Source organism: Scylla paramamosain, chromosome 2 (assembly GCF_035594125.1).
Source record: "Scylla paramamosain isolate STU-SP2022 chromosome 2, ASM3559412v1, whole genome shotgun sequence".
NCBI classification, from domain to species: Eukaryota; Metazoa; Arthropoda; class Malacostraca; order Decapoda; family Portunidae; genus Scylla; species Scylla paramamosain.
This window is the reverse complement of record NC_087152.1, coordinates 27,705,556-27,733,367: the sequence shown is the minus strand read 5'-3', so window position 1 is coordinate 27,733,367 and position 27,812 is coordinate 27,705,556. Positions and strand designations below refer to the sequence as shown.

Below are 27,812 nucleotides of genomic sequence, written 5' to 3'. Positions count from 1 at the left end.
TTTTTGCATCTTTTTACTTCCTTGACAATCAAATATGATTGCCAAATGAATTATAGCAGTTATTTTTATAAAACAATGGAAAGTAGATGAATTCATGTTGTATTCCTCTTTTACATTTTGAAGAATCAATTTCTTTAGTCTTCCGCAGAAGTATCTTTGTTTCAGATTTAACACTTTACTGTTCACTACACCACATATTTAGAGAGAGAGAGAGAGAGAGAGAGAGAGAGAGAGAGAGAGAGAGAGAGAGAGAGAGAGAGAGAGAGAGAGAGAGAGAGAGAGAGAGAGAGAGAGAGAGAGAGAGAGAGAGAGAGAGAGAGAGAGAGAGAGAGAGAGAGAGAGAGAGAGAGAGAGAGAGAAAGAGAGAGGGGGGGGGGGAGCAAACTACTGCCCCATCTCCCTGGTCTCAGTGGTGGGGAAGGTACTGGAAGGCATCCTAGTGAAACGCCTCCTGTCCCACCTCAACAGCCAGCATCTTCTCAGCGCCAGGCAGTTCGGGCTCAGGAAGGCCTGCTTGGCAACAGACCTCACCCTTCTGCTATCAAATGAATGGAGTGACACCCTGAACCAGGGGAGGCCCATGGCTGTCCTGGTACTAGATATTGCCAGCACCTTTGACAATGTGTGACACACTGGCCTGGTGGAGTAACTCCATGCAGTTGGAGTGGGCAGCGTCTTGCTGGAGCTGCTGCATGACTACCTGCACAAGCGGGAGATGCAGGTAGTCCACAATAGGAAGCAGTCTTCCCCAGTGAAAGGTGGCGCAGGTGTTCCACAGGGCAGCGTGCTGGGCCCATTACTCTGGGACGTGTATGTCAATGATGTGCTTAACCTCCTTCTGAGAGTCCGTGCATATGATGATGACATCACCTTGTTGCTGCCCTTCTCACCAGGGCAAGAACAAGAGGTGTCATCCTGCTTGAACACCACACTACACCACCTGGAGAACTGAAGCATGACATCCACCCCACTCTCAATGGGGTGCCACTGACACCTCAGAAGGAGCTGCAGATCCTGGGAGCTACGTTTGACAGCAAGTTGACTTACCAGGCAGAAATGAGTCAGCTTGCCAGGTCAGCAGCAGGGAAGCTGGCCTGCCTCAAAAGGATGACTGGATTCCTGGACAGCAGGGGATGGGAGCTGCTGTACATAGTCAAGATCCGTTCCTCTCTTGAGTTCTCCTGCCTCAGCTGGGGTGGAGCAGCTCCCTCCCACCTTGCTGTCCTGGACAAGATTCAGCGGAGGACAGAACGGCTGATAGAGGATGGCCTTCCCAAGCAATAGGCTAGGCTCCACAGCCTGCACAGCCTGCAGCACTGCAGGGACGTGGCGAGGCTCACCACCTTATACAAGGTGCAGGAGCAATGGACGCCCCATCTGCAGGAACTCCACTTGCCGCCATGCTGCGCCAAGATGCTCGTCAGAGCCATCTCCATGGCATCCTTGGCCCTGGCTACTCCACGGTCTCATTCCATCCACCAAAAGAGACAGTTCAAGCAAAAGTATGTGCAGTAGTGGAATAAATTTCTGGCCTAGGACAAGTGCCCAGACAACCTTAGTGTTGTAGTGTGCAGAGGCCAGAAATTCAAAATGTTAGTGAACCAGTGGTTTAGTGAAATGCATGACAGTAACACGGGCATAAATATTAGAAGTTTGGCCAATGAGTGACAGTGACACGTCAACAGAGTATAGCAGTGGTTAGACCTCCTGTGTGACAGTGACACACTGATACATGGTAGAGGCTCAGCCTCATGAGTGACAGTGACAGTTGTACAGTAAATATAAGATCTTAACTTAGACAGTTGGGTGGGTTTTTGGATATGGGGTACCCAAAATATCTCCTTTAACCTGTACAGTTTTCAACATGAAAAAATGGTATATTATGTATTGAGAGAGAGAGAGAGAGAGAGAGAGAGAGAGAGAGAGAGAGAGAGAGAGAGAGAGAGAGAGAGAGAGAGAGAGAGAGAGAGAGAGAGAGAGAGAGAGAGAGAGAGAGAGAGAGAGAGAGAGAGAGAGAGATGGAAGGGGTAACTAGTTACCCAGCAAAAATATGCAACTGAATAACAGAGGAAAATATATGCTGATAGGCAACATATACAGTGATGCTAGTGACTGAAAAATGGCAGGTAAAGCACCAAATTAAAAATATCTTCAAAAAAGCCATAACTGTTTGAGCATTTTGTGTGGTTAAATACCAGATAAGGATTCTTGTGTTTATGCTTACCTTCCTGGGCAATGGAAGATCGATACACAGGATCGGGTATCTCATAGATTTCTGTTTCCTTGAGTCGAGGAAAAAGACTTGAAGTGTACAGGGTCATTAACTGGCCAGTGCCAAGGATTCTCTTCATCACATTGTGGGATACTGTGGAGAGAGAGAGAGAGAGAGAGAGAGAGAGAGAGAGAGAGAGAGAGAGAGAGAGAGAGAGAGAGAGGAGAGAGAGAGAGAGAGAGAGAGAGAGAGAGAGAGAGAGAGAGAGAGAGAGAGAGAGAGAGAGAGAGAGAGAGAGAGAGAGAGAGAGAGAGAGAGAGAGAGAGAATTAGTTGGTGATGCATGTTGACATACAGTGAGGAGATTGCAAGAAAAAAATATTCCACTATCTAGTTTATGCTTCAGTTAATCTCCCATTAGATTTACCTGTGTTGTGTATGTTTCACCTAACTCCACTGAAAATGTAAAATTCTTTGATTACATGACTTTCAAAGTGGAGCACATTCTTATCCATTTATCCCTTGCAGAAATCTTATACTTGGAAATTTCAATGTTCACCAGCTTTAGCTATTATCTTTCACTAACTAACCTAGTGAACAAGCTTTCACCTTTGTTGTTTTACATGATACAGAGCAATTAATGTAACATCATACCCACATTTCTGACCAACCTGGAGATGTACTCAACATGCTCAACCTTTTTCTAAACACTATACCTGCAGCCTATTCTGTCCATTGAGTTCCTCCTGTATCCTGTTCACTATCTGGCTGGTATAGTGGAAGCATGCATGGGTACTATTCTGTGGACATGTGTTTCAGTTCCACTCAAGCTCATGGCTTTTTCCATGTTGTCAGATGTTATTACTGTAATGCTGTAAAAGGGCACAGAAACCCAAGTCAATGCCAGATTGGTCATAAGTTACCTTATGGTCCACTCCTTACATCATATCAGACTGAGGTTTGAAACCAAGTCAAAGGAAGCTCTTTATGAGTAATAGGAGGCAGTAGACACCTACTGCAATGATTACTCCCAGTGAGGTCTCAAGCACTGAACCATGGGGAACTGTGAACTCCCTGAACATTTCCCTTTGTCTCACAACATAAGGGAGTAGTCACATCTTGTCCTCTATAAACAACTCTCTTCCTTAACACAACTTTATATGTACCTAATACACACATACTCTTCACTTAAAATGCCAAATTTTTAATATGGCAACTCTTACACCACCCACAAGATGCTTGTCTGGGGAGGGAACCACAAATGTCCCCAGGTCTGTTCTTCTGGTATCGACCCTAAGTGCCTTGACACTCCCCTCAAATTTTTTTTCATTAACTTCTCCGATATTTACAGCATTAGATCTAATTTTCAGTCTGTTGAACACCACCTGTCATCTACTAAACCTCATCCTCTTTTTCTCACCAAAATGCAGGTGTCTGAGGGTGCTGACAGTAATCCCTTCTCTGTTCTTTTCTACTTTCTCTATCCTTATTTTCAATCCAAAGCTGGATGTTGTGTTTATGTGTGCAATAACCTAACTTGCTCTTGCACCCACACTCATGAATTTTCAAAATTTTCAATCACCTGGCTATCACTATGGAGTCACTCTCAAACAAAATTTATCTGTGCTGTATATCTCTCACCTAACTCCTCTGACTATAAAAAATTCTGACTACTTAACTTCCTATCCTGATTTTCTCCCCTTCTGTATAGATCTCTATTCTTGGAAACTTTAATGTTCACCACCAGATTTGGCTTTACTCTCCTTTCACTGACCTTCCTGGTGAACAATGGCTATGAGCAATTAGTGCAACATCTCTTGTGAATCTAACCACTAATGCACAACATTATTCATACCACATGGTTGGGTATTCACACAAAAATGTAATGACTTGGGCTCAAGTCCACAAATACTCACATGTGGTAGTGACACATTAGTTTTTTCAGCAGTTATTACTTATAATTTTTTGTAATAAGTAAATGTAATAAAATAATATAATCAGTAAAACTTATCTCTAATTATTAAGCATTTAACTGCCATTTAATATCAAATATACACTAACTTATCTCTAATTATTAAGCATTTAACTGCCATTTAATATCAAATGTAGACTAATTCAATGTATTCACATTCCTCTCAACTTTGTATATCAAGAAGCCTGCAGCATAACATCAGCCTAAAGTAACTCTCCTACCTACTGGCCAATGGATTCAGGTTCATTCTTAGACAGTGAATGCTAATGGCTGAGATGAGGCAGACATCCCCATACTTTATCAGTAAACTTATGAGCTTGTGGACTTGGTCTTATGTATTCAGGACTGTTTTCTTATTCTTCAGTGACTTCCTGCTCCTTCTAGCTTGTATCAGGTACTGTATGCTTGTCTCAAGCTTCTGTGTGAAACTGAACTGCTTGTCTCAGCAGTGTATTACCCCACTCCTCAGGGCAGACTAATATAAAGTAATGCTTGCCTTCTTTATTTGTGTGTATATATATATATATATATATATATATATATATATATATATATATATATATATATATATATATATATATATATATATATATATATATATATAATATATATATATATATATATATATATATATATATATATATATATATATATATATATATATATATATATATATATATATATATATATATATATATATATATATATATATATATATATATATATATATATATGGATATACATAATACTAGAGGGCATGGAAAGAGGCTGAAGAAGAGTGCTTGTAGAAGAGAGGTCAAAAAGTATAGTTTCCCATGTTTTATTTATTCATTATTATTATTATTTCTTTTTTATGTGGGATACCAGCCAAGGGCAACAAAAATCCAATAAAAAAAGTATTGATGTATGGAACAGTCTAGATGAGGAGATAGTAAGGTAAGGGGTGGCCAGCTGAGATGAAAGGAAAATTTTTTTGACTAACAGAGATGAGAACAGTGGTATAAGATCAGGAATTATCATGGAGGAAAGTCACAAGTGGAGTACCCTAAAGTTCAGTATTTGCACTAATCATGTTTGTGGTTTATATATATGATATGATAGTGTGAATAGCTACTTGATCCTTTTTGCAGATGATGCCAAACTGCTGAAAGAAGTTGAGAGTGAGGAAGATTGTGCAGTGTTGGAAGAGGATCTGAACAAGATATAGAAGTGGAATCATAGATGAGAAATGGAATTTAATCTAGAGAAATGTAAAGTAATGGAATTTGGAAAGAGTGAGAGGAGAGTAAAAGGAAACTGTGTTAAATGGTGAGAGATTGTACAGAGCAAAAGAGGATAAGGATCTGAGTGTTATGGTGAATGGAAATTTGACACCAGAGAGATACAGCAAAATTACAGGAGAAACCTATAACTTGTCAAGAAGAATAAGGCTGGCCTTTGCATATATGGATGAAGAGATGATCAGGAAGATGATTATATCACTGATTAGACCTAGACTAGAATATGTAGCTGCAGTGTGGTTGCCCTACAAGAAAAAGAATGTAAGGAAGTCGGAGAGAGTTGAGAGAGCAGCAACAAAGATGGTACTAAGTATCAAGGACTTATTATATGAAGAAAGCCTGTCAAGGTTACACTTACCAATGTTGGAAAAAAAATACAGAGAAAGGGGAGACTTGATTGCAATATATAAAGTGTATGAGAAAGTGGAGGAGGTGGATCAGAATGATTTGATGATTTGGGATACACATGATACTAGAGGACATGGAAAGAGGCTGAAGAAGAGTGCTTGTAGAAGAGATGTCAAAAGTATAGTTTCTCATATAAAGGTATAGATTTATGGAAGTCTGGATAAGGAGATAGTAAATGCATACTTGGATGTATACATGGATTCAAGGCTAAGTTAGGTATTAAAAGATATGGAGATGGGACAACATGAGCATGGATAGCTCTTTTCCTATAAAGCAAAACTAGGCAAATACACACACAAAACAAAACAGCTTATACGGCACTGTTTGTGTCACAAAAAATGGCAAAAATACTCTACATTTCTAAACTATTTCCATTGCTTTCACTTTTAATTTCATGTAATTAATGTGTCACTGGTCTATCATCTCAATTATATCACTTTGTAGTTTTTTTCTATGTTTAGTTAAATCTGACTAAAGAAACAATACCTACTAAAAACTTAAAAGCCACAAGCTGAACCAAAAGCATACAATACCATTGGGTCGATCAGCAATGGTTAGCCAGAGCAGATCTCCACTCAGCTCCAACAAGGAATTTTGTCTAGTCTGGAAAATCTTCACCCACTTCCTCCTTGGTCCAAAGGCTAAGTAACGGAAGACTTGCATGCTTGTCCTGTTCAGGGTGAAGAAAGATTTCATTAAGAGGTGCCATAATCCAGTTTCCTTTAGTATCAAACCTTCTCTACCCCTCCTCTCCCTCACAGACCCAAGCAGAGTGCTGTTATGAACACACCCACCAGATAATGAAAAGGAACTCATGAGGGTAAGGAAGTATCCCTGCTGCTAATTCTACTGTACAAAGTATGGATTTTTCCCCTTGGTTAAACTCCCTTATTTTGTAGTTAAAAGCAGCAGGGATAATAGGCACTCTTGAAAAGTAATTTATTTCAGAAAAAAATGTAAAATAGCAGTAGAAAATCAAACACAAAATACAAGAATAATAATTTATGAAAGCTTTAATCATTCTGAGTATTTCCATATTAAGAGAACTAGGTTGAATTTGTTGGAAAGTTTAGGAATAATTATGTATACAGTAAACCCTCAATATACTGAACCCCATTAAAGAGAATTTCACATTTATTAAATATAATACGGCCTACTGACCATATATCTGACTTATTGAACAAAGGTCAGTAAATGTGGCAAAACGTTGTCAGCAGTGCAGTGCCGGTGGTAGAGGAGTGAGTGAGGGTGGGAGGGAGGGAAAGTGTAGGTGGTGGTGGTGGTAACCACACACAGCACCCACACACACTGCCTCTGCCTAAGTCTCACAGCAGCAGTTGGAGTGGAAGGTTGTTGCATTCATATGTATGTATGTGTGCATTTGTTTTATTCGTGTGTATGTATGTATGTATGTATGCATGTATGTCTAGTATTTATGTATTTTGTTTACTTGTTTGTTTGTTTATAATGTATTCTTGTTTACTAGAGCACAGTAAAAACATTTTTCTATAAGATTTGTTATTTTATTTATGCCAAAATAAAGTATATGTTGTATAATTTACATCCAATGCATGATATACCAAAATTTATATTATTTGAGGTTCATTTTTGTATAACGAACTTCCCCATCATATACCAAACGAAGTTCAATGTGTGAGGGGGAAATCTGACTGTTGTTTTTTTCTAATTTTCGCCCTTATTGTTAGAGATTTCCCCCCAATTAGATCGATATACTGAGGTTTACTGTAATATCAAAGGTAAAATTACAGTTTATCCTATCCCAAATAGGCTTGAGGATCTGATGGAAAAGTGGGATTAGAGTGGGAGAAACTAAATAAAACCAAATTTGGATATACATGCAAGTATAGGGATGAGCCACACCATGTGTATATATATATATATATATATATATATATATATATATATATATATATATATATATATATATATATATATATATATATATATATATATATATATATATATATAAGAGGTAATTTCTAACCTGACCTAACTTTTCAAAAAAACTGTTTTCACTGGTTGAACAAAAAAGATACAAATAAGTACATGCCACACCATACCTGAAGCCAGCATACAAACACATGCACTACTTACTGAGCCAGTGCAGCACTCAGAGAGGAAATTTAGATAAATTTTGAAAATTAGTATGCAAGTTGTTCATCACTTATGCCACATCATGTAACCTAGAACTTGTGCATGATCATACTTGTAAGTATCTTAGATATATTGCATTAAACTGCAATACAACCATGTAAAACCTTTAATGATAATACAGGTTTAGGGATTAATTATAACTGGTTGGATTTAATTTTCAAATATCCTTAACTGTTGTGGGATATTACATGAGATCAGGCAAGGTGTCACTGGAAGCAAAACCAACTGTGGCTACTCAAACCAATTATTTCACTTCATGATATTTAACTGACGTCACCTCTGTATTCAACAAGATGCCTGCTTTTTCTTTATTTATTTTTTTTATGTAGGAAGGGCAATAAAAATCCAATAAAAAAAAAAAAGCCCACTAAAATGTCGGTCCCATAAAAGGGTCAAAGCAGTAGTCAAAAATTGATGAATAAATGTCTTGAAACCTCCCTCTTGAAGGAATTCAAGTCATAGGAAGGTGGAAATACAGAAGCAGGCAGGGAGTTCCAGAGTTTACCAGAGAAAGGGATGAATGATTGAGAATACTGGTTAAATCTTGCATTAGAGAGATGGACAGAATAGGGGTGAGAGAAAGAAGAAAGTCTTGTGCAGCAAGGCTGCGGAAGGAGGGGAGGCATGCAGTTAGCAAGATCAGAAGAGCAGTTAGCATGAAAATAGTGGTAGAATACAGCAAGAGATGCAACACTGCGGCGGTGAGAGAGAGGCAAACTGGTGTCAGTTTGCTGCTAGGCAGCCCTCACCAAGTTAACACACTCCTCTTCCAGCTGGGTCTTGGACCTTGTCTTGGCACCATGAGTGTTATTACTGGCTTCTCCAAGGAACTGACCTGGTAAGCTTTCACCATTTGTTTTATCTGGTGCTACAGTATTCTGTTGGCAATATGGTGAAAGTTATACACATGTTGCTCTTTTGAGCTACAGTATGTGACCTAGACTTAGGTTGCAGATACAGCCTCATGTTAGACTTAGGGAAGTCCCTTGAAACACCAAAGGACCTAGGGGGAGAAACTCACCTGGCTGAGTGCCCTGTTTGTAAAAAAAGACAACTGCGGAAGGAAAGTTGCATGGATTTCAGTAGTTTCCATGATGTTTCCACCTCAAATAACATGACAAGAAGGGGAAATTCCATTGTGAGCCTGACTCACTGAATGATTTGGATAATCTCAGCCCTGTGCAACCTAAATCTTCATGTTGGAGCAGATGACAACAATGCTGATTTTCTCAGAGCACTTGATAAACTTTTCAAGCCACTTCCATGGTAAGGAAGAGAAAGGTGAGCCCTTGTCTGAGTGTCTTGCCTCCATTCTCAAAGTAAGCCTCAGACACCAGCCCTCTTCTGAGGGTGTGAAATTGACATGCAGCAAAATTAAACTTCCCAACAATGTGCCAAACATGATGGTTCCAGCAACTAACACTGCTACTTCTAAAGCCATGAGTGTTGCTGGTAGACTCAATGACACTTGGCTCTCCCACACGATGGCTTGCTTACCAAGGTGCTGGTTCTCATTGTGCAGTGCATGTGATATTGGGGGAAAAAGGGAAAACCATCAACCTTAATTTAAAAGGACTGAATAACAGCCTTAGGCTCTTGACTTCTACATTGAAGTATATCAGTCATCTATGGAAAGAAATTACACACATCCATGTTCATGATTCAGCCCTAGTAGAACTTTGCAAATGGGAAGCTGGGAGAGATGACCTGTTCCCTTTTGACATGGCAAAAAAATGTGATGAAATTTACAAAATGAAGGAACTGGCAAGGCTCTCATTCCTTTCCTATAAGATCCTCGGAACCAGGAGGTGTGTTCCAAGCAGACAGGCCAGGAGCCCCTACTACCAACAATTAAGGCTCTGAGGCCTTTTTTTAGACCACAAGCCATACCACGGGAAGAAGGCACAGCCATACAGAACTCCCCCCAGGAAGGCTACTTCTGGTGAGTGCCATAAAATCAACTATGGTTAACACCCCAGATAATTTGTTGGTGATAAGATTCATGCCTCAAGACTGCAATGGCAGGCAACATCCGAGGAAAAATTTATTCTTAATGTGGTGAATGGTTCTCTTCTCTCTATCTATCAAGAAATTCTCCATCCATCTCAGCAGGCCACCCATCAAAGCACCATCATCCTCCATCATAAAAAGCACAATCTGCCCATCCATCTCTCTCTTATTTTGTATCCACCACTCTTGAATAAAAACTTTTATTTATAACACATGACCTCCCTCTTCTACATCCAAACTGTTGCCCTATCATCACTTCATTTTCTTCTAGGTACTACATCCACTTATCCTTCACTGATCTTTCACACATATACCACACTTGTTAGAGACACTGATCTATAGTTCAATGGCTCTTCTCTGTTATTACCTTTATGAATTGGAACCATGTTTGTTCTCTTCCATTCAAGCTGGACTCCATTTTCATTTAAAAAGCTCTCACTAATATTGTGAACCACCCATGTCAACTGCTGATAACATTCTTTCAATATCCATCCTGACACTCCATCAGGTCCAGGAGGCCCGTCTAAGATCTAGTCCCTCCAATTGTTTCCATATGTCTTCCTCAGTCACTTGTATTTCCGCTAGACCTGTTTCTTTGCTCACCTCATTCTGCCTCACAAATGTTCTCTCTTTTGTGAACACTGATTAAAAACTTTTATTCATTAGCTCCACCATTTCAACTGGATCCTCACACATTTTTTATCGTTCATCTTCAGTCCATCTATTCCTTCTCTGTTTTTAATTTTGCTATTCATGTATTTAAAGAAAATAGTTTTGGATCTTCCTTACTTTTGCACATAACATCTTTCTCATAACTTTTCCTTTCTTCTCTAACAGCCCTTACATACTCATTTCTTGCAGTTGTGTAATTTTGCCACAGCTCCTAAGTACTTTTCTCTTCGATCTATTCCAAGCCTTTTCTCTCTCCTCCATCACTACTTCACATCTTCTATTATACCAGTCTTTGTTATATCTTTTCTTTGTACAGGAAAGTTTGTTTTATACAAGCATCAATCATACAAGAAAATTATGATACAAGATGCATAAATTGAGACTATTTTCTTTATATGAATGAAAAAATCCAATGATATGAGCTTCACTCTGAGATGAGTAATACTACAAAATTTAAAATGCATGCCTTCTTGCACCCTTCCACTGAAACAGACAGGCTGTATGGTGATGTACAATGATTCTGATGAGCAGAGATGACTTTGTGAGCACTGGAAGAGAACTGCTCACCCCTCTCTTGTTCCCTTACAAGCATGCATTCTCCTGCCAGTCCTTTTCAACTAGACTTGGTGTCTCTCAGACTCCCACTCTTACTGCGTATTATTATACTGGTACTCTAGCATCATTTTGATTGCAAGCATATTTATAATACAGTACAAATACAGTGTACAGTGCTATATGTCTGATTGGTGCCTAGATGTGTTAGTGTTACTGCTGGCATGTTCTTTAATTTGCAGTCTTTGGTAAGGTGCTGTGTGTGTGTGCGTGAGTATAGATTGTGCCTTATTTTGCCTCTCAAGTGCTAACTATGTTTCCCAAGTGGCCAATGAGTTCCAGTGCAAGCCCTAACAGTGAGCCCAAGCAAGATAGAGTAGCAATAAGTCACAAAGAAGGTAGAAACTGTTAGGAGGCACAAAAGTGATGAGTGAGTTACCCTCCCTGATGCATTAGCTATGCATTGCTGAGTGTTATACACATTTTATATTTTATATTTTAATTAATATGAAATCATGTTCTTTGTATGCTGTTTTCTCTTTCAGGTTCCTTAATTGACAGTTCTGTAATACAGACATGTCTGTTGCATTTGGTATCATACGTTTTACTTTAAAAACTTACCACTGACAAGGGCCACAGAATTTGACCCCTTTTTTGTCATCAGTTATGTGTTTCATCATACGAGAATTTGCTATGTGAGCAATTCAAATGGAACCTAACAGCTTGTATCATCAGGACCTCCCTGTATTTACTTTTGGTTCAAATTTTTTCACTCCCTTCTCATATATGTTGATGAATGCTCCCCACATCTTTTGCAGGCTTTCTGCTGTAATAAAAGCATTCCAGTCCATCTCACCAAAGTATATCCTCATTTGTTCAAAATTAGTCTTATAATTAAATCTTTTATTTCTATAATCTTTATATCTACTTTCCTCTTCCTTTTCTTTAATATGAAACCTTATCATCACATGGTCACTTTGTCAACTGGACAATCACAAATCACAGTTCATGTCTTCAACAATATCCACTTCTCTTGATAATACAAAATCAAGTCTTGATGGTTCCTCTCCTCATCTATATCTAGTGTTTTCCTCAACCCACTGTGTCATGATATTATTCATTGCCAATTTCAGAACTTTATCTCCCCATGAATCTTCTCCTCCTCTTGTATTCCACTTCTTCCAATGTACCTCTTTATAATTAATATCTCCCAATATAATAGTTTTATTGTTTTTAATATTCTTTTCAAGCCATTTTTGTCTCACTCAGCAATGTTAAAGATCTTGTCTGTTCTGAGCCTTTGTTTTTGGTGGAACATACACCAATGTAACATATCGTCTTTCTCCTTTTCTCTTTGTTAGTTTTAAATTTAAGCCTTCCATCAAGCCTTCTACTTTCTCCACACTCCCCATCTTGGTATTCTTGGCTGAAGCCTCCCTATCTTTGTTAGGGATGGGGAAACTGTAGCCAACATGGCCATACATATCAAATTCAAAGGCCCTCTTTCTGAAAGAATACCACTGCACTTGGCCTCCTACTAGGTGAGACCATACACCCTCTCTATCCCTCAGTGCACTTGCTGCCTTCTGATTGGCGACAGCAACATTTCTTGTAACAGGAAAACCCGCTGTGGGAATTGCAGTGGCTTCCATAATGTCAAAGGCTGCACATGACCAGCCTCATGCCTTTTCTATGGGGGTGCCTGACACTTTACTCCCAGGCTGTGCCTGGCCTACCTCCAGGCAGCACAGATCCAGTAGCTGTAGCATGACGCCAATTTTTCCCTTACAGATATTAACTCCTTCAATATGATGATGCCTACATAGGCATCATGAAGTGCCAGTGGTATATACCATGATGCCTACAAAACCATTATGGCTGGATTCTATTTTAGTTGTTGTTGAGCGATTCTGTATACTGCCATGACTTGTCTTGACAAGTCTTTGTATTATGTCCTTGAGGTTCTATTGCTCCTCCTACCCTCCCTATTCCCACCAGTCATGTAAATGAGCTACCCCATGCCCTCTATCCAGAATGAGGAAGTTTCATTGGCAGAGCCTTACATCATAGTTACCCCCATGGTCCTTCCCTTATCTTCCATATCCCCCTATCCTTCTCTTCATCCTATATCCCTTCCCACCAGGGAGGAGAGACTGGGGGGTTACAGTTCCCCCCCTTCCCTTGTTCATTGCTTGCCCTCTTATCCTTCTCTCCCTCCCTCCTCCCTGCATATATTCTCTCTCTCTCTCTCTCTCTCTCTCTCTCTCTCTCTCTCTTTCTCTACCCTGGAAGGAGAGAAAGTGTGGGGGATACAGCTCCCCACCTCCTCCCTGGTTCATTCCTTGCTACTCACTCAAGAGCTAAATACACAGCTGGCCACTAATCTCTTTTCTGATACCTTCACATTCCCTTCCCTCCCTGTTTATTTCTCCTTCACCCATCACCACCTCATCTGTAATTTACTACCCTCCAACCACCTCAAATAATAAATGTGTGTGTGTGTGTAATAATAATAATAATAATAATAATAATAATAATAATAATAATAATAATAATAATAATAATAATAATAATAATAATAATAATAAACGGTTTATTACTTAGGCAGTTAACAAACTGAAAATGTACATAGGGGATGGGGAAATACTTAACATTAATCCTAAAGGTAAGTCTAATCTAGAATGGACTATTGATTGATGGCTCGCACCATGGTGGGGAATCGCACTGAGTCTATACCGGTCCGTGTGCGGCGCTTTTAGGGGCATTATCTTGTTGTGGTGTCTGGTGGCCCGGGCCGGGCGAGGCGCGTCAGGCAGTAGCATGTTTCTGAGACGTGGATGATGCAGTAGTCCCCCTCCAAACTTCTCCAGAGCCTCTCGGTACCTGGTGGATAATCTGGACAGGCTCAGAGAGTTCAGGGCTTCTTCATAGGTGGTGTATGCAGGGCCAAGGATGACCCTGCATGCCCTTTTCTGCACACTCTCTAATTGTAGCTGTTGAGTGTGTGTGAGGGAGGAGGACCACGCTGGGGAGGCGTACATGAGTTTGGGGAGGATGAAGGTAAGGTACACCCCCCTTAACTCATCTGTCGGCATCCCCAGCGACCTGAGTCTGCGCAGCATGTACAGCCTGTAGGTAGCTGATCTTATGGTGCTGGCGACATGCTGCTTCCAGGTCAGCTGGTCGTCCACCGTGACTCCGAGGAGCTTGGCACATCGGACCACCTGGAGGGGGTGAGGGCCCACTGAGAGCTGGGGAGGGGCCACTGGTACAGAGGAGGTACAGAAATGCATCACCACAGTTTTGCTGTGGTTGATGGTCATCCTGCTCTCCTCCGTCCACGTCTGCAGTCACTCTAGAATTGCTTGCAGTAGCTAGTAGTCCAGGTTCTTGGTGGAAACTGGGACGCCCACGGTGCAGTCGTCCACATACTTCCAGCGATGGGGGGTGTCAGTGAGGGCATCGTTAATGAGGAGAAGGAAGCATAGAGGACCCATCTTGGTCCCCTGGGGGACCCCACATGTCAGCTGTTGGAAATTAGAGACAGAGCCCTGATAGCGAACGGCCTGACGCCTTCCTGTGAGGAAGTCGGCTAGCCACGCTATCAGGTTAGGAGGGAGACCCAGACTTACTGCCTTGCTGATGACAACAGTGTGATCAACAAGATCAAAAGCCTTTTTGAAGTCCACAAAAGCAACAACTAGAGAGGTGTTTCGCTTGTCCAGGTGGCTGTGGATGAATTCAAGGAAGCTTGTCAGGTATGGGAGGTGGAGGTGGCTTTAATATTTCCAAACTGTCTGATATCCACGGTATTACAAATTTTGGTGTAGGCCCAGTCATATACAAAATCTTCAAAAATAAGGCTAGGGATGGGGGTGATAGAGACTGGCCTGAGGTCATTGAGTGACTGTGGACTGGAAGTTTTGGGGTTGGGGGTGACGTAAGATGTCTTCCAGTCCACGGGGCAGGAGTGTTGGGAGAGTGAAGCGTTTATTATGGAGCATAGTGGTGTTGGTAGCTCTACAGCAAATTCCTTGTAAATTTTTATAGGGAGGTCAGTGGGTGTGGTGGATCTTGGTTTGAATTTGAGTATTCTCTTAAAAACATCCACTGCCTGGACACTGGGGGGATGAGAGGGAGCCGGAAGATAGACAGGAAGCGGAGTGGTGTGGAGGGGAGGAAAGGTTTGACAGATAGCAGAAAAGTGATCGTTCATCTCCTGAGCCGTGAGATTAGCAGGAAGGTGTGAGGTGCAAGGAAGAGATGAAGTGTGCTTTTGTAGGCCACACAAAGCTTTGATCTTAGCGTACCACTGTCTGTTGTTGGTCAGCTTGAGGTGGTGTATCTTGTCTGGGTAATAAATTGCCTTTGCAGCCTTAATCTCCCTGATCACCTTGTTTCTTAGTTTCCTGTATAGGACCGGGCAGGAGTGGAACGCCCAGGTCCGCTGATGCATGAGTCTCTTAATGCGGGGCGTCATCCAGGGGGCAGCAGATGGGTGCGTTGTGACGCTCTTGACTGGGAAGTAGCGGTGGAAGGCTTCTGTGGTGGTGGTGACGTAATTTTGCCATTTTAAGTGGACGTCCTCCACATCCAGCACCTCGGTCCACGGGTGTTGTGTCACCCACTGCCCAAACTCCCTCATGGCTGAGTCAGGCATGGGGCAGTGGGTCCTGGTGACAGCTGACTGGGGGGTCGAGGTGGTGGGTGTGGGTGTCCACAGTATGGAGAGGTGGGTGCTCTGTCCCATGGGAGGCAGCGGCTTGGGAGGCGAGTATTGCTGGCCCAGGTCTGTCAGTATAAGGTCGAGGATGGCTTGCTGGTGGGTGGGGAAGTCCACGACCTGCGTGAGGTGTAGCTGGTGTAGGATATCGTTGATATCTAATCTGTTAAAGTCCCCACAGATGACCAGTTTGGCGGCAAGATACCTCACTCTCAGGGCATCAGCAGTGTCGATGATGTGAGCGGTGAGTAACTGTGCTGTGGTGGCTTGTGGGGGGTGGTACACGACGCACATGATGATGGAGGCCGTGTTGCTGGGATGGCAGGGGGGCGTGACTCTCACCCACAGGGCCTCTACACCGGCCGGAATATCGACAGGGAGGTGTGAGGGGCTGAGGGTAGAGCGGCAGAAAATGGCCACTCCCCCCCCCGCTGCGTCCTGACCGCAGGTGATGGTAGAGCTGGTAGTCCTGCATTGTGCACACCTCAGGAACAATCTGCCACGCCTCAGTAACCGCCACAATGTCTGCACAAGTAGAACTCACCGTCTCAACCACCTCATCCATCTTGTTGGCCAAAGACGTTGCATTGAATAAGAGGAGGGAGGGAAGACTGTACCACACCCGGGGCACTTCAATGTGTCTGTATTCCTTCTTCCCCACCCTGCGGTTTTCTCTGGCACTGGAGGTGTGTGTGTGTGTGTGTGTGTGTGTGTGTGTGTGTGTGTGTGTGTGTGTGTGTGTGTGTGTGTGTGTGTGTGTGTGTTGTACTTAAACCCAGGAAAACAACAACTCCTGCCTCATATTTCTATAAAAACTGAAGAGTTGACTCAGGGAGAGAGAGAGAGAGAGAGAGAGAGAGAGAGAGAGAGAGAGAGAGAGAGAGAGAGAGAGAGAGAGAGAGAGAGAGAGAGAGAGAGAGAGAGAGAGAGAGAGAGAGAGAGAGAGAGATTATAGTACTAGAAATTAGATAAGTTACTGCTCACAAGCATACACCATATATGAGCAATGCACATTTTTTAAGCATCTGGAGTAATGTGATTAAAACAAGATTATGGACCATCAAACCTGGGACTTTCCACCCTAAGGCATCCAAAACATCATGCCCCCACCATTGCTCAGGCTTCTCCCCCACACCAGCCCCTCCAACAGCTCCACCAAAACCTCAAGTCCAGAAATTACTATTATTCAAATGGCTGCTGAGGCCACCCCTCCTTGCCTGTCCACTATATGCCCCCCACATACCCCAAGATCCCAAAGGAGACATTGCTCCCCTAAACTCAAAAATAAACCCTTTCCTAATTCTTCCCCTCGACCTATGGCCCTGTTCACACAAGGTGTTTTCAACTGTGGCAGCCACTGCTCCTAAAACACTGTAATCATACACACAAGGCATTTCCAACCATGGCAGCCACCACAACATTTGTGTGAATGTGTGTGTGTGTGTGTGTGTGTGTGTGTGTGTATGTGTGCCAAACAATGTCAGGTCCAAGCAGAACTAGGATGGATGTGGAGGAGGCAGAATGTGTTTGGCTACTGCATTACCATTTAAAACAGAGCAAGCAGTGAGAGACGACATTGGGTTCATCCAATTTTACAAGACAGACTTACTCATGGCATGCATACAACCTTGTACTCAAGTTTAAGAGAACGTGAAAGCAAGTTTTTCAATTATCTATTTTAGAATGTTAGTGAAATTATGCCATGGTAAAGCACATTCTCTCTCTCCTCATTGATAGCGTCACAACCAATGAGGAAGTGTGGTGCCTTTCAACTGCTGTGGCTGCTGCTCTGTGTGAATGATGCCATAGCCTTCAATGTATCTCGAACTGTCCACCAACCGAGCGTTTGCAAGGCAGTACCACTGCGACTGACAAACAACCGCAGTTATGTGTGAATGATCCCATAGGCTATCATTGACTCTGCTACTGTGCATTTGCTACTGTGTGTTTGAAAATGCCTCACGTGAACAGGGTTTAAACCCCAGCAGGAAAAAAAACCCCAAGGGCGCTACCTCTTTGCTGGAGTTACCCTTACCTTGCCTTCCTACCCCCTACCACCTCACCCCATACTCCAGCCTGTACCTCTCCTGCATCCTCCACCTCAGCTCTCTCGCATGCAGCCCGCAGCCCAGCAACCTCTGCCCATGCATGGTAGTACATGCCTTGGACTTGCAGCTCCCTCCCTGGCCCAGCATGCTTTGGCCTTCTTGTTTGCTTTCATTAGAATTGCACTAGTTGCACTAACCTTTATCAATCTTCTTTCAGGTAACAGCCTCAGGAAAAGTTTTTTGAAGTGTCTGCCAGAATTTCTGACCATCCTCACACCACTCATGCAGTGACTCCATCAGCTCCCTCTCATTTCATACTCTGGATCACCCAGTCCCTTCTACCAAAAACTTCCAGTCTTTAAAACCACACTCTCTTCCTATCCACCTCTAGTTGTTGACATCTGTGAGATATGGCTCACTGATGCATTCTCCCCCTCCTTCCTCACACTTCCTATCCACAAGCTTGGCAAGGACCCTTCAGAGGTTTCCTAATACAGGCCCATCAGCCTTCTTTCCAACCTCAGAAAAACACTAGAACACATTGTACAGGACAGACTGACATGGTGGTTGGAACACAAACACCTCCTTTCCGCACACATGTATAGGTTTCATTCCCACAGGGGCACCCTGGATGCCCTGCTCCATCTGGAGCACCACACCCAGGAAGGATTTAACAATAAGTAGTTCACTTTAGTAGCCTTTCTTGATCTTAAAGGAGCTTCTGATTCCACTTCACATAACACCATTGTGTAAAACATGCCTGCCTGGGACTCAGAGGGTCCCCCCTTAATTGGGTTACGTGCTTCCTATCTTCCATGTCCTTCTCTCTGGTGATAGGTAACACCTACTCTAGGTATTACCCCATCACCAGAGGTGTCCCACAGGGTTCTCTTCTCAGTCCTCTCCTCTTCAATATCTTATTTTCTGACTTTCCCTCCTCACCATGCACACAAGCACTCCCGTACACTGATATTTCCCTGCACTGCCCTGCTTCCACTATCCAGGAGGCTCAACTCAACCTTCAGCGTGGGCTTGATGATGTCCACTCCTGGATGATGTGTTGAGGCCTGAAGGTGAGTGCCCAGAAATCTAACCTTCTGTGCTTTACCGGGAGACACATTCCCAACATCCCAGTGGTCACCATCAATGGGTCTCCCATCCCTTTCAAAACCCATCACAAATTCCTTGGTTTACTGTTGGATGGCCCCCATCTAACCTGGGGCTGCCACATACAGTATCTGGTGATCTCATGCCTCAGGAGGTTTAACCTCATTAAGTCTCTCACAAGTGTCAAGTGGGATGCAGACAGGCATACTCTCCTTTGCTTTTATTGTTCTTATATCCAGAGTCACTTGGACTATGAATGTGAGGTTTATGAGGCAGCCTCACCCTCTCTACTCCAAAAACTGGAGGTAATTTAAAATTCAGCACTCTGCATTGGTTTAGGAGCTTTTAAGTCCTGTAGGATCATAGCCCTTCAGGCAGAGTCCTCCCTATCTTCAATGTCACACTGACGTTCCACCCTCCTTGTCCGTGTCTACATCAAACTTACATCCACCCCTAGCAACCATGCCCTTTACTCCCTCCTACTCTGACAGCATAAGGAACTATTTCATGGTATCCTACCTCACCAGGCCCACACCCTTTTTGTGAACAGAGCCTTCTTCTTTGGTACCCTCCAGGTCATCCTACTTTCCTTTTTCACTCTAGAAAACTGTCCCCTCCCCACTGGGCCCTTTTTTCCTTCTCTCTTCAATAGTCTTTCAAAAGCTCCATCTACTGACACCATGGTTCAAGGCTGGCTGTCCAGCATTAGGCAGGGCTTCTTTCCTGCCACTATTGCACATACACTGCAACACCTTACTCATATACACTGATGGCTCATGCCCCCCATCAGTTGGAGCAGCTATCTTCATCCCATCACTTTCCATTGCCACTGCCTAGAGATTGCCAGCCACTACCTCTACCCTTACAACAGAACTGTTTGCCATTAAGGAGAGCCTCAAGTTTGCCAACAGCCACATCTCCTCTTGCTCAATCACACTTTTCACAGATTTCCTCACAGCCCTCTAATTCATCCAATGCCACTCCCCCCAAGTCACATCACTCTCTCTGCCTTCAAATACACCACCTGTTACATCAACTGTCTACCTCACATACTGACATCCACCTTCAGTGGATCCCCTCCTATATCAACAGGAAACACTGTGACCGACAGAGCAGCAAACAAGGGCCACTCCCACCCCTCTACCACAGACCTTCCCACAGACCAGAATGACCTACTGACCAACCTATGGATGGACTGTAACTTACACTGGGAAGGACACCTGACAAATACCTTACAGTACACAACACTTGGACACATCAGACAGGACACAACACTGCTGATGGACCCATTCCCCCAGCCATATCCTAGACACTGCAGTCACCAGACTCAGGATAGGACACAGCCGCCTCGATGCCCACATGCACAGGCAGGGGCTACCAGACACCCCTCTCTGCCCCTGGTGCCCCACACAGCCAGACACTCCAGGACACCTGCTGCTACACTGCCCTTGCCACCACTCTGACTGCAATGCTCTCCTCCACTCACTGGCATCACTCCATAACCACAGGCCATCACTAGCAGACCTCCTGGGTTCCCAAGATCCTGGCCTGGCCTTCAAGACACTCAAGCACACCATGGTCTTCCTCCAGAAAATTGGACAGCTCCCAGAATCTAACCAAATAACCTGTATCTCATCCAAGACTACTACACATCTTGTTCTGCCCTCACCTTGTTCTGTCTCATCTCACTCCTGTTCTTGTGTCACGTAGCTCCTCCCATCCATCTGACCACCACTACCAAAGCCTTGGTACTCCTTGACGTGCCACATTGCCTCACCCTTGTCTCTTGCTTCCCTGTCCTCTCCCATTGTTTACGAGGCACCTCTGTTTCACATCCTAGTCAGTTCATTCCTGAACTCAATGGCTCATGTTCCCTCCTGGATTTAGCTGCCAACTCTCACAAGGACATCGCACCACTTCCCTGCCCATCTTTGGCTGAGTATAATGTGCACCATGTTTCCCCCTGTGTCTCACAGTGTTAGATTAGCTTTTTTGTCTTAAGTTTGGTTAGGGTGTGTTTTCCCCTGTGTTTTATGTATTATTATTTCTTTGTGTATTTATGTTCAGGTTGGTGGTGGGTTTACTCTTCTCATGCATTCATGTGTTATTGTTTTTGTCTATTTGTTTGTGTTATTAAATTCAAGTAAGGGTTACCGCAGTTTTGACTATCCTACACCAAACTTGTTCAACCCATTAACCTTATCCCTTACAACTTCCCTCTCTTTACTGTTGCATGTGTTGGGCTCCTTCAGGGTAATTTTCTGCTTAAACTCCACAGTTCAACCCTCACTTGTAACACCTGCCTGCTACCAGCACCTTTGGGGCACTAGAGGCTGTGGCATCACAGCCTGCAAGGCCCCCAAATCCCTAGCAAGAACAAGAGCGAGATTCATACCATTCAAATGCAATTCTGAACAATACTCAAGTCCAACACTCCATGTACTGACGGCTCAATCTCCTATGCTGTTGCTATCTTGTCAAACAATAAACTCTGCTATGGAGTGAAGGTGCCTATGTGTCAACAAGGACACCATCTTGCTTGTACTTGTCAAAGATGGTGGATGTATGCTCCACTTGTGACCTTAATTTAATTAAACTTTTGCAGAAAATCCAAAATGTTGAAATGCACATTTGTGGGCATGGACTAATTAGACGGATGGTCAAGTGTCCTAAGTGTGCTGCCAGTGACATTCTAATAAACACACATTTTTCTGCTGCAACAAGTAAAGGAAAGTGCACAGAAACCATTAAGTAATTGTCAAAGGGTGCCAATTTCAATTTCATTTAACAACATTTAACTGACATCACACAGTATTCAATGCAACGTCTATGTTGCCAGTTTTGCATCAGTTCACTGCTTGTTCTCACTCAGTCAACACGCTCCCTCTTTCCTCCATGAGGTGTTTTCAGCTACTGGCTTCTCCAAGGAGTTAACCTGGTAACCTCTCACCCCTGGTGCTACAGCTGTCTGTGAGCATAAGGTAAAGTTTTATATGATTTGCAGATCATACTTGAAGTCATCTATTTATTGAGGTTTTGTGTTCTGTTCCAGAGATATGTTTGCCAAGGCAACACAGCCCCACGTTTGACAAGGGATTTTTTTTCCTGAAATGCCAAGGTATTCTTCCTCCTCAGCTTCCTCAGACAAGAAACAACACTGATGTGAGGAGGAATAGGTTGAAGAGATTACTAACAAGGGAAAGGAAGTGTCAAGCATTCAGTGTGCACCACTGCTGTCAGTCACCTAGCTGAGCCAGGATGTAAACATCATGCCAGCTGGTCCTTCATCTACGGACGATAGACTCTACTGTTTAAGTCTCCTGTTAGGTGTTAGGTGGAAAAACTGGACAGAAAGACTGACACTGGTTTTTCACAGGGAGATGGCTCTGAGCTTAGTGGCTTTCATGCAGTCTCTAACTTGGAAGATGAAGAGGGAGCAATTCCTGAGTGTGCACCTGACCCCCTGGATGATTTAGATCAGCTCTGCTTATCCTATTCAGTCTGGCAATGCAGATCAGGGTGATGCAGAGTTTCTCAAAGCCCTTGATGACCTCTTGCACCATTTTCATGGTGAGGAAGAGAAGGGTGGATCCTTATCTGACTGTCTTGCCTACATTCTTAATGCAAAACTAAGGCATTGGCCTTCCTTGGATGGTGTTAAAGTGATCTGCAGTAAAATCAGGCTTCCCAGCAATATGCCTAACTTGACTGTTTTAGCTACTAACACTATCATCTTCAAAGCCATGAGTGTTGGTGGCAAACTCCTACATGCCCAGCTCTTCCATACTTCTGGCTTACTTACCAAGGCTCTGGTCCCCATAGCTCAGTGCATCAGTGACATTGAGGAGAAGAAATGAAATCCAATTAACTCTCACTTAGAGGGACTGAATAATAGTCTTGGGCTATTAACCTCTGCAGTTAACCTGTACAGTACATATATATATATATATATGTACCTCTTGGGAACGTGTTTAGTACATATATACAATTTAATTTTTGAGTGTTTTTACGGCATTCAATTTTGTTTGCATATATAAGATTTGTCACTAAGAGTAACAAAGAATATTTTTACTAGTCAGGAGAAAAGATTTTCATATACATACCTATCCTTTGGGCTTGGAGTTATTATGGACTGAATACTTCTGTAGGAAGTATATAATGTCAAAGCAATAAAATTAAACTGAAAGCTATGGTATTGGAGAGGGATAAAGATTTTGGTTATAAATGTTTTGGAGCGCTGACATTGTTGTGGAGCTGGCTACACAGGGTGGGCTGCTATGTTTCCCCAAACATCATCACATAAAAAGGTAAATTACTTTCTCCTAGGAAGTTACTTCTCAAATCTATAATCAGTAAGGCATAAGAAATAGGAAACAAGACTTCAGAGTAATTGGTTCTATGTTCTATTCTTTGAGAACTGCAGGTGTAGTAGCCATGGCCTTGAGATGTGGGGTATTGCAAGATGTGCATCAACCATTTTGATGAACAAACAATTCTTGTTTATTTATTGGTATTCGTATGGTAAATAAGTACTTATTTATCACAAACACTATATGGTTTTGAAAAGTGTATGCAAATGGGAGAATAAAGCTTTAAAAAAATATAAATATAAAATTCTGTATCCCTAGTCTGATAGTGAGCTCTGAAAAAGGAATCCAGGAATCAAAATTGTATGGTAGCCATACTTCCATTCATGGCATAGGAATAATATATATATATATATATGTTACAGTCAATACCTGAATCCAGACAATTTGTAAAGTGACTTATTTTTTCAGGCAATTTGTGAACTGCCTGGTTAGGTTAGGTTAGGTTAGGTTAGGTTAGGTTAGGTTAGGTTAGGTTAGGTTATAACCTAACCTAACCTAACCTAACCTAACCTAACCTAACCTAACCAGGCAGTTCACAAATTGCCTGAAAAAATAAGTCACTTTACAAATTGTCTGGATTCAGGTATTGACTGTAACATATATATATATATATATATATATATATATATATATATATATATATATATATATATATATATATATATATATATATATATATATATATATATATATATATATATATATATATATACAGTCGTACCTCGGTACTTGACCGCCTCTATACTCGACCAAATCGGTGCTCGACCAAAAATTCGAGTAGAAAATGCATCGGACCTCGAACAGATTTTCGGTACTCGACTAGCCGAGTCGACCCGAACGCGCTCCTCGGCCCTTCTCGGCCCTTCTCGGCCAGCGGGTAAGCGTCAGTTCGACTCAGACCGCCAACGGAGTAAGACGTACGCAGTTTGTTCGAGTATTTCTTCCCAGATTTAAACTTTTTCGTGTTGCTCTAGCCCTTAATAATGGGTCCAAAGAAAGACAGTGATAAGGGGAAGGCAAAACGTAAGTAAATTATACAAAATGGTTTATAATGCTTTATTTATCTTTATCATGTACTGCTTGTGCACATTTACGTTTTATTGTTGTTTAGATACACGTTCTTATAATATTTTAGGTATTTTTCTTAATGGTAAGAACGGATTAAAATACTTTCCATTATTTCTTATGGGAAAATTGGTTTCGGTGTTCGAACAAATCGGTGCTCGACCACCACCTCAGAACGGATTATGGTCGAGTACCGAGGTACGTCTGTATATATATATATATATATATATATATATATATATATATATATATATATATATATATATATATATATATATATATATATCAAATTATTTATCTTTTCCTCATTTTATGAAGGTAAATAAAAAATATACGAGAATATTGATATGACCCCTATCTCTGAGAAAGCACATCACTGTACAGGTTAATCACATCAACCAACTAAGAAAGGAAGTGGCTCACATTCATGTTCATGACTCTGCCTTGGTTGACCTTCGCAAGTGGAAGTGTGAAGTGGGGATGGACAGCCTGTTCCCCTTTGATGTGAAAAAAGTGAAGAAATCCCCAAGATGATAAAACTAGGAAGGCCCTTGTTTTGTCTCTAGAAGTGTGCTGGAGCCAGGTTTACTCAAGACAGATCTGTTTCTTGAAGGCCCTACTACCAGCCTCTCATACAGTAATTGTGACCAAGGAGCTCTGGGAGGTCTTTTTAGACAAAAAGTTGTCCCAGGGGAGGGGGACAGAGTCACACAGACCTCCCCAGTAAGGCTACCTCCTGTAAGTACTACAATGTTCCTATTATTCATCAATGATCTTCTAAACCAAACTTCTTGTCCTATCCACTCCTATGCTGATGATACCACCTTGTACTTTTCCACATCTTTATGTCAATGTCCAACCCTTCAGAAAGTAAACAGTTCATGCAGGGAAGCCACAGAACACTTGACTTCTGATCTCTCTAAAATTTCTTATTGGGGCAGAGCAAACTTTGTATTATTCAATGCCTAAAAAACTTAATTCCTCCATCTATCAACTCAACACAACCTTCCAGACAACTACCCACTCTTCTTCAATGACACTCAACTGTCCCTCTCTTCTACACTGAACATTCTCAGTTTGTTCTTTACTTTAAACTGGAAACTTCATGTCTCATCTCTAGCTAAAACAGCTTCTATGAAGTTATGTGTTCTGAGTTGTTTCCACCAGTTTTTCTCATCCCCCCAGCTGCTAACTCTGTACTGGGGCCTTATTCATCCATGTATGGAGTATGCTTCACATGTATGGGGAGGGTTCCACCCATACCATTCTTTTAGACAGGGTGGAATCAAAAGCTTTTTGTCTTATCAACTCCTCTCCTGTAACTGACTGTCTTCAGCCTCTTTCTCATTGCTGCATTGTTGCATCTCTTGCTATCTTCTACCACTATTTTCATGCCAACTGATACTCTGATCTTGCTAACTGCATGCCTACCTTCCTCCCGCAGCTTTGTTACATAAGACTCTTCTTTCTCTCACCCCTATTCTGTCCACCTCTCTAATGCAAGAGTTAACCAGTATTCTCAATCATTCATCCCTTTCTCTGGTAATCTCTGGAAGTCCCTGCCTGCTTCTGTATTTCCACCTTCCTATGACTTGAACTCTTTCAAGAGGGAGATTTCAAGACACTTATCCTGTACTTCTGACTAATGCTTTCGACTCTTTACAGGGACCAGCACCTCAGTGTTTTTTTTTTTTTTTCAATTTTTCTTGCCCTTGGCTGGTGGCCCTCCTACATAAAGAAAAAAATAAGTGTTTCCATGGATAATAGCCCAGATAATTTTGTTGGTGGTAAGATTTTTTATTCCAAAAGGATAAATGGATTCATGATGTAGTACATGGCAATGTCTTAGAATCTGAACAATTACCTATGCAAAGGGAACTTCCTCCTCTTACTTTGTCTATAGCTGACTGTAATGCCTTAGACAGGGCTATGTTGGATTTCTTGAAGCACAAAGTTGTGGAGGGATGTGATTCTTTTCTGGAACATGTTTTTTTTTGCTAATATTTTTCCAACCTCAAAGAAAGATGGGTCAGGTAGAATTATTCTAAAACTTGAAAGACCTAAACCATTACATTAAGCATGCACACTTTAAAATGGACTCTCAAGGATGTGATTCAGTTAGTTCAACCCAACTCCTTTTTTATGACCACAGACTTCAAAGATGTTTACTTCTTTATGTACATTAAGACTGATGAGAGGAAATGGGTTTGTTTCATGTGGAATAGTCAGCCTTTCCAGTTCATATGCCTTCATCAGGGTTTAACTTCAGCACCCTGCATTTTTACTAAACTGTTAAAACCTGTGATAATTGTTTCTTGCTACATACATGACTGCAGTTTTATTGCAGCATCAGTGGAAGAGTTATGAGACAATGTGACTTTTGCTATACAGTTGTTTGATGCTGCAGAGCTCATTATTAATGTTTAGAAATCTGTTTTGGCACCCACCAAAGAGGTTAAATTCCTTGGGATTACTCTGAATTCAGTGGATATGACTGCTACACTACCACCTTGTAGGAAAGACAAAAATTAAAGCACAAGGCTTGGCTTTACTCAAGAAAGAAGACTTCTTGCAAGAATTTGCCTCAAGAAAGAAGACTTCTTGCAAGAATTTGCCTCTTTAATTTGCCTTACCATAGCTTTTGACCCAGTAGTAAAATTTGGCTCCTCTCAGATATAAAACCTCAAGCTAATTAGAAACAGAGAACTTGCTCAGAATCATGGCAATTATCATTCAAAAATTGTTCTGGATGATCATGCCAGATATTTAATCAATTGGTGAATCTTTAACATAAGATTTTCAAGCCTCTTCACTCCTGTCCTCGTCAATTAGAAATTCACACCAATGCCTGCCTCACTGATTTGGGGGGCAGTGGTGGGAGGTCATTGGGCTCATGAGGAACTAAATTACATCAATTGTTTGGAATTAAAGGCCATTCTTATGGTCTTACAATCTCCTTGCAAGGATTGTAAACTTACTCACATTCACATTCACTCTGACAACACCACTGCAGTTGCCTGTATAGATAGATGTGGTAGCACTACATTTCCTCTTAATGTGATAATAAAAAAATTTTTTGTTTGAGCCAAATCAAGAGGAATTACCTTATCAGCAGAGCATATAAGGGAGTTCCATAATGTGGAAACAGATAAGAATCCAGAGTTAAAAACTTAGATGCTGAATGGATGTTAAAATCCCACATTACTATGTCAAGCCTTT

General features: G+C 41.9%; 1 protein-coding gene across 3 annotated transcripts in view; it reads right to left on the bottom strand.

Moving 5' to 3' along the window:
* Positions 1-27,812, bottom strand: part of LOC135112606 (uncharacterized) — a 152,715-nt gene that overhangs the window by 111,890 nt on the left and 13,013 nt on the right. For 2 of the 3 annotated variants that reach the window (XM_064027140.1, XM_064027121.1), the window contains exons 2-3: positions 6,405-6,541; positions 2,225-2,365 (exon numbers count right to left, since the gene is read on the bottom strand). In XM_064027140.1, coding sequence (XP_063883210.1) covers positions 2,225-2,365; positions 6,405-6,541 — 278 coding nt within the window. Of the gene's footprint in view, positions 1-2,224; positions 2,366-6,404; positions 6,542-20,827; positions 21,088-27,812 lie in introns of those variants that run through there. The other variant, XM_064027130.1, reaches the window with a different exon arrangement.